General features: G+C 44.5%; 1 protein-coding gene across 1 annotated transcript in view; it reads right to left on the bottom strand.

The window, feature by feature from the left end:
• The window catches only part of rassf2a (Ras association domain family member 2a), an 8,424-nt gene extending 2,048 nt beyond the window's left edge, over nt 1-6,376 (bottom strand). Inside the window, exons 1-7 of the mRNA XM_077601216.1 lie at nt 6,212-6,376; nt 5,317-5,747; nt 2,947-3,014; nt 1,515-1,590; nt 1,269-1,420; nt 1,043-1,152; nt 836-978 (exon numbers count right to left, since the gene is read on the bottom strand). Coding sequence (XP_077457342.1) covers nt 836-978; nt 1,043-1,152; nt 1,269-1,420; nt 1,515-1,590; nt 2,947-2,999 — 534 coding nt within the window. The 5' untranslated portion in view covers nt 3,000-3,014; nt 5,317-5,747; nt 6,212-6,376. The remainder of the gene's footprint in view (nt 1-835; nt 979-1,042; nt 1,153-1,268; nt 1,421-1,514; nt 1,591-2,946; nt 3,015-5,316; nt 5,748-6,211) is intronic.
• Between the last annotated feature and the right edge of the window lie 893 nt (nt 6,377-7,269).

Below are 7,269 nucleotides of genomic sequence, written 5' to 3'. Positions count from 1 at the left end.
GGGGAGAGGAGAAACGGGACAAAATGGTCGTAATCCGCCGAGGCCGTGCGTGCTAGCCGCGCGCGTCCCACAAACCAAATCCATTTGTGACACGAGGCTTGCACGAGCAAACATTAGGTCCCCTGTGTCAAAGTGGCAGCCCTGGGGCCAAATATGGCCCGCCACATCATTTTGTGTGGCCCGGGAAAGTCAATCATGAGTGGCAATTTTCTGTTTTAGGATCAAATTCAAATGATGTATGAGTATAGATGTATACTAAATTTCCTGATTTTTCCCCTTTTAAATCAATAATTGTCATTTTTTTCTGTGTTTTTAGTTCAAAAGTTATTTTGTAAAATCTAAAAATATATTTTAAAAAAAGCTAAAATAAACATTGTTCTAGATCTATAAAAAACTGAATATTCAGGGATTTTAATCCAGTTCTTTTAATCCATTCATTAAAAAAATCTACATATTAAATATAGATTTTTTTATAAATGGATTAAAAGAACTGGATTAAAAGCCATGAATATTCCCTTTTTTATAGATCTAAAGCAATGTTTATTTTAGCTTTTTTAAATATATTTTTAGATTTTACAAAATGATTTTTGAAGTAAAAACACAGAAAAAAATGGATTAAAAAATGACCATGATTGATTTAAAAGGGGGAAAATCAGGAAATTGAATAAACATCTATACTCTTCATCTGAATTTGATCCTAAAACAGAAAGTCAGCACTCATCATTAACCTTCCCGGGCCGCACAAAATGATGCGGCGGGCCAGATTTGGCCCCCGGGCCGCCACTTTGACACATTTCGATTAGGAGATCTCACTTGACACTTGTGTTCTCCTCACCTTGTGGTTGTAAAAGTGTCCGTTGATGGAGAATCGATGGCGTCGGATCTTCCTCTGGTCGCTCGGCGAGCGGCGGTGGATTCGCCTCAGCACCCCGGCGTCGCTCTTGGTCCTGGGCAGCTGCGCCGAGTTCTCGCCGTCCTCTGTCGGGAAGACGTACGTCGCTCGTTTGTACGTCGGGCCGGTGCCGCCAATGAGGACGTTCACCTTCCCTGGCGGCGCCGTCGTCGTCTCCCGATCGGTGGTCGGGGGGCGTCACCCGCACGCTGGGTGGGGCCGCCGGCGCCGTCTGTTGACTCTCGGGGCCGCTCGGGGAGCTGCGGGAAAAAGCCACGTTGATAGCGAGTCGGTCCATGTAGCGTTTGTCACAAATGACACCGCGAAAACTACAATTTCGCACGACGAGCCCCGCCCCGACATTTGCGAGCCTCACCTTTGACCGTCCAGGATGCAACCCGAGTGCCAGGAGGTGGAGGACGGAGGCGGTCGGATGCGCTCGTGGTCATCCTGCATCTGAAGCCTGATGGGTCGCCGCAGGCCCCAAAAGATGTTCAACAGGCCCTCCACCATCAGCTCCCCCTCTTCCTGTCGGTGTGTGTGTGGGGGGGGGGGGGGGGGCGTTGGTTATGCAGGGGCGGACTGAGCCACGGACAGAAAGACGAAAGGCGGGCCGGCGTACCTCTCTGTGCCTGAGTTGTAGATTCTGGCCTTCATAGTAGATGTTGTACGTTTTCAGATGCGAGAGGATGGTCGCCCTGGAAACAAAGAGCGTCACGGATTCAAGACGCGCCAACGTGCCAAAAGATATCCAAATGGATATAAACTCATGGATGTAGGTACACTTGCCGTCGTGTCAGGACACTGTTCTTATCGTTTGCGGTCGATTGGTCACCGGTCTTTTGGTCGCCCGGACCGCGACAACAGGTGACCAAAAGACCTGCGACCAAAAAAGACAGACGACCAAAACAAGGTACAACAACATGGTCTAAGCATGAATAAAAGCCAACAATGGCCACGAGTAGTTTCACTGCGCCGACGTGTGAGTGGAGAAGAGTTTGTATGTACATGCGTTGCTGTCCCTTTAAGAAGCGACGTCAGTTCAGTCAGGGTCTTAGCAAGTTCTCCAACAAAAAACAATCAAAGTCCGGGAAATGTGGAGCTTTTCTTTAGCCTAATAATGACTAGGGCATTAAGTATGACTAAATAGTCATTCGCACTTTGTATTTAGGGAATTTGAGCAACCATTTAAATGGTAATTATCAATAACCTTCCGGGCGACCAAAAGACCGGCGACCAATCGACTGTGTACCGTTTTTATGGGTTTGCCTATTGAATACCATTTGAACTTTTCAACACTCTAGTACAGTCGTACCTCTACTTACGAACGCCTCTAGGTACACATTTTTCAGGTTATGAAATCCCTCTGAATGTAAATGGGGAGCTGTATCTGTATCCGTTATTTGATTTTGAAATTGACCTGGTAACCTTACTCATTTACTTCTGGTTGGATTCTCTCAGATCATAACTCTTTTGTCGTCACGCCGTTTAAACGCTGTTTTTTCACGCTATTTAAAATTATTGCTGTTAAAGCAAAGAAGCATTAAAGGTGCCGACTCGTTGGCGTGGTGGCCTTTCTGTACTAAACCACAAGATGAAGAGACTTTTACTACTTTTGAGTTGTATTTAATGCCGAGTTTATTTGAAGTTGTTTAGATGTGTTCATGTGTTCGTGTACTGACATTAGCTCCTTCTTTACTGTACTGTGCAACAAGTTTTTACATGCGTGGTATTCATTAATAATTGTCTTTCATTTTTGTCTGTTTCTCGCATCTTTCATACAAAATTAGGATACTGGTCATTTTTAAAGGGTTGAGTTGGTAGATTTTTGAGGAAGGAATTACGGAATTTACATATAAAGTACCTATCTACTTACCAAATAAAGTAAATCAAGTTACGAAAAAAGTTCCGGAACCATTTCATTTTGGAAGTAGAGGTACGACTGTATTTATAAGTGCCAAACATAAACATTACCCTCTAGCGGCCAGTGAAATGATGACACATTGTGACTGGCTGAAGTTACAAACGCAATCAGACAGAAGTGAGAGTCTTACTTGCTGATGAACTTGTTCTCCCCAAGCTGAACCCCGTTGCGAGTGCCATCCATGGTCAGAGCGCCTGGCTGTGGAGAAGACAAGAAACAAAAGAGACACTTGATTCTCGATCTCGTGACTCCTCGAGGAAGTGCGCATAAAAATTGGAGCTTAAATGGCCCAATCGCAAATCAAACACAAGCTTCTACTAGAATTGCTCTGTTGGAGTTTTTTCTTCCTGGCCAAGGTTTTCAATGGGGACATCCCAATTATTCTTGTCCAATCCCATTTTTTATTCAAGATACGTTTTGCCATCCGATGCCCATATTTTTAGGCTAGCAAAAATAATGCAAAAGAAATGCTGTTGTGTGAAAAGCCCAGAAATGCTATCTTAAAAGCGTGTCTCGCCGCTAAGAGGCGGGGCTAGGGAGAGGAAGCAACCCCCCCCCCCCTCAAAGAGTATCGTTTCCTCCTTCGCTCGCACTGTCACACAGGAAACGCCACCCCCACCGCAACCCCAACTTCCTCAATCCGGTGTCAACGAGCACCCACGTATCGTCCGTCCGTGTCGAGGCGCAACCGCCGTCAACGCAAAGATGCCGCCGCCCCCCGCCTCGCCCGAGGGTGTCAACTTGGCGTTCCCAGAACGGGATTAAATATTAAAAAGCAATCGGCCGAGCGCTATCAATATTTCAGCGCTCGTACGTCGCCGGTGTCCAACCGTGAAATGGAGGCCGTCGCTCACAGAGTTATACGCCAGCCGTGGTTCCGCGAGGGGCGTGTCCAAGCGACTAAACGAGCGGTCTACCCGGATGTATATTTATTCAGACAATTCGCATATGGTGCATAACCACATTCAACGTTATTGCTACGGCGTTAGGTTTGTAGAATACGCATGTGAGAGAGTGAGCGACTGAAGTGTCCAAGATCAATGTATCACTTAACAAGCAACCGTTTATGTGAGGCCAGGCCGTTGGCTCCGCACTCAAGTTGTTGTCGGTAGAGAAGCCGACGTCCCCGTTAAACGAGCTAGATAGTAAGTGTGATCAACTACATCGGGTAAAAGTATGGAACGCCCTGCGCCGTGAGCAATCCAGACCGGGTCAAATCTTAGGGTCACGCGGTACCTTGGCTATTGAACGGAAAGAACGTATCGAGCGCCCCTTCCTGACAGCGTCTCGCCCCACCCGCCATGATCAGGTGACTCCATCCGAGGAATACGATCTGGGGGTCGGAAGGGAAATCTCGGGAGAATTCCCCGGCAGCCGCTTACGGCTTGGCCAGTCAAGTCGGCTTCAATTCGGTACGGATGAGATTGTGAAAGAGTTGAAATCCTTTTGCAAACTCGCCCACTGTGATCCCCCCCCCCTAAGCAGCTTGTTTTTTTGCCTTAGCGCTGTCTGTCTTTTTTAGCGAGATGAAAAGCTTTTAAAGTCCCCCCGCCTCTTCAGATGACCTCTATTGTATTTCGTGTCATAGCAACCCTAGAAACATCTCAATCCACTTTCTCCTGCTGCAAAACCCGGACAACTAGGCCACAGTCCAGTTCTTGGCGGCCTGGTTAAGAAGAGTTCCCACTTTGGCTCACAAGTGACTCAAACCCGGGAAACCCATTTCACAGCCCGTTTTACGGACGCGTCGGAATTAATCGATTCGACAATTAGCATCGGAAACGGCTGCGTTTGAATACCATACTTTTAACGCGAGTCTTTGTTTTTGGTACAGTTTTCCACTCTGCTTGGTCATGAGCAGATGGAACCTAGCCCAAACCCAGCTGACCTCTGGTGAGAGACAGTGGTCCACCACCCCTGGACTGGTCTCCTCCAACCCATGACGGGACACAAACAACCATAAATACCTGTCAACCTCTGCCGATAACTGCCCTTATAAATGATTATGATTCCCCTTACAAAGCCCCAAAAAACCTTACAAACACCGTACGAGGCGTACGGTGTTTGTAAGTTTTTTTGGGGCTTTGTAAGGGGAATCATAATCATTTATAAGGGCAGTTATCGGCAGAGGTTGACAGGTATGCATGATTCACGGTCCACTGTTATAAATAAAGGGGGATTGAAGACCCTAAGCCACTTGCCTATTCGGAGATGCCACATTAGGAACATGAAATGATTTTAAACGGGAAAAGTCGTCGTTTTAAGGATGATGTCGCCCGCTTGTTGTAACAAGCGTTACATAAGGCGTCAAAGGGAAAAGCAACTTCGATGTCTTTTCCATGATTTAGACGTCGGCCGCACTTTAATGTAACCTAGCATGCATTGAACGGAGACGGTACCAAAACGTAAAAGGACGGATCACTTGAATATCAACGAGGGAATCGTCAACAGCCACATTGTTGTCGCGCTCCGTTACTTTGAATATTGATGAGGCGCTTACCGGAGGCTTCTCTTCCGGTTCTCTTCCGCAGACGTTCCGGCGAGAGGGAAGGCAGCTCGCTCCTTTGGACGTTGGTCGGTTCGCCGCCGACCGGGACTAAAGGAAGCTAGGTAGCTCCCCCCCGCTGGAGGTTCGTTGGTTGACCGGCGACCAGCGACCGGCGTGGCAACCGCGTCGTTAGCTGTGCCTCTTGGAAGGTCCTTCGAGCCAGACTCGGCTCGGGTAGAGTGGCTTCCATTCGCGGTGGCGGGCGACAGGCGACCAATGAGAGGCCTCCTCGTTTGCCCGCTCAAGCCCGAGCCCCGCCCCCCAAGCAGCCTTTTGTTCAGCAGGCATCAATGGAATCGTCCAAACAATAGGTGGGGTGGGGGGGTTTCTCTCTTCTTCACTCTATCTTACAGGAGGAATACACGGGTTGTTCCACTGGATTCCTGAATATGGATTTGACATTTCTTAGCATTGAATTTTCACACCGTGTTTAACGAATTTCCTCAGTTGACTTGAGAATAAACAGTACTTAGTGCTGTCCTGTCTCCCTTGACAAGACAACTCACTATTTTCGGTTACCAAAACAAAACAACAAAAATGGCGGCCACGTCCCATTTGGATCACGGGACAATAATGTAGGATGACCCAATTAGGTTTTTGAGAAGAAATAAGGAATGACTTACATAGTAAAAAACACGTTTTGTAAAAGATAAATAATAAATAACGTCAAATGAATTATAAATATGTTTTAGTTTTTAGTTAACATTGAATGGACGTCCACTACCATATGTAAACAAACTAGGTTCGCAAGTGGTGACGGGAGTTGGACCCAAGTGGAGAAACAAACGCGTTTACCTATAAAATAAACCTTAAAACAGGGAAAACATCAAGAAAAAAACAATCTTACGTGAGTAGAAGCGACAAAGGATTGGGAATTTGGGAATCGACAGGCAGACGAAAGACTGACGACCGGAGTTGGACAAGGCAATCCGAAACAGCTGGCTGACACCAGCCAACCAATGGGGAGACAGGACACGCCAGGTGAACGGAACTGCTAATCACTAGGGGAAAAAAGCCAAAGAAATCGTTAAAGAGCAAAAAACAAGACACACGCCAACAACTTCCGCCTGGAGGACAATAAAAGTGCAGGCCAAAAGATCTGACATCCATTTTATTTGATTTTTTTGGATTGATTGAAAAGTTGCATTGAGGAAATGAGCCACCGGATGTGGAAAGTTGACACAACCGTTCCAATTTGACATGAGAAAAAAAAATCAAACCAAAAAGTGGACACCAACCGAGTTGCAAAGGAAAGATTGCAGATTTGCATATTTCAAAGCAGACTTGTGCGCATGAATTTTCATATCAAATGAAGAAGACAAAAACATACATTCTGGAACATCTTATTAAATAGTATTAGGAACAAAGAATCAACCATTTCTGTTGCTACAATTAGTTGACACCATTTATATTACAAGGCTTTTGGCAAGTTAAATATACATAATCATCCGTTCTTTAAATTTCTCCTTTTTTGTATGTGTATATATATGTATATATGTATGTATATATACACATATATACATATATAAATATATAAATATATATAAATACATATACATATATGTATATATATATATATATATATATACATATGTATATATATATATATATATATATATATATACACACACACAAGTATATATATATATATATATATATATATATATAAATATATATAAATAAATATATATACACATATATATATACACACACAAAACAAATCCTAAACAAGCATAAAAGAACTGGATCCGATTTTTTTCTCTTAAAATAAAGGTACAATTAATGAGTGCACTTTCCAGCATGATTTAGAATCATAGTTATTTCATTCTTAGAAATATTTGCTTGCAAAAAAATGCATGTATTTATAAATCTCTATCTATACATACATACACACACATGTACATA

Source organism: Stigmatopora argus, chromosome 5, assembly GCF_051989625.1.
Source record: "Stigmatopora argus isolate UIUO_Sarg chromosome 5, RoL_Sarg_1.0, whole genome shotgun sequence".
Taxonomy (NCBI): domain Eukaryota; kingdom Metazoa; phylum Chordata; class Actinopteri; order Syngnathiformes; family Syngnathidae; genus Stigmatopora; species Stigmatopora argus.
The sequence above is the reverse complement of the archived record's forward strand: the minus strand, read 5'-3'. Positions and strand labels throughout refer to the sequence as shown.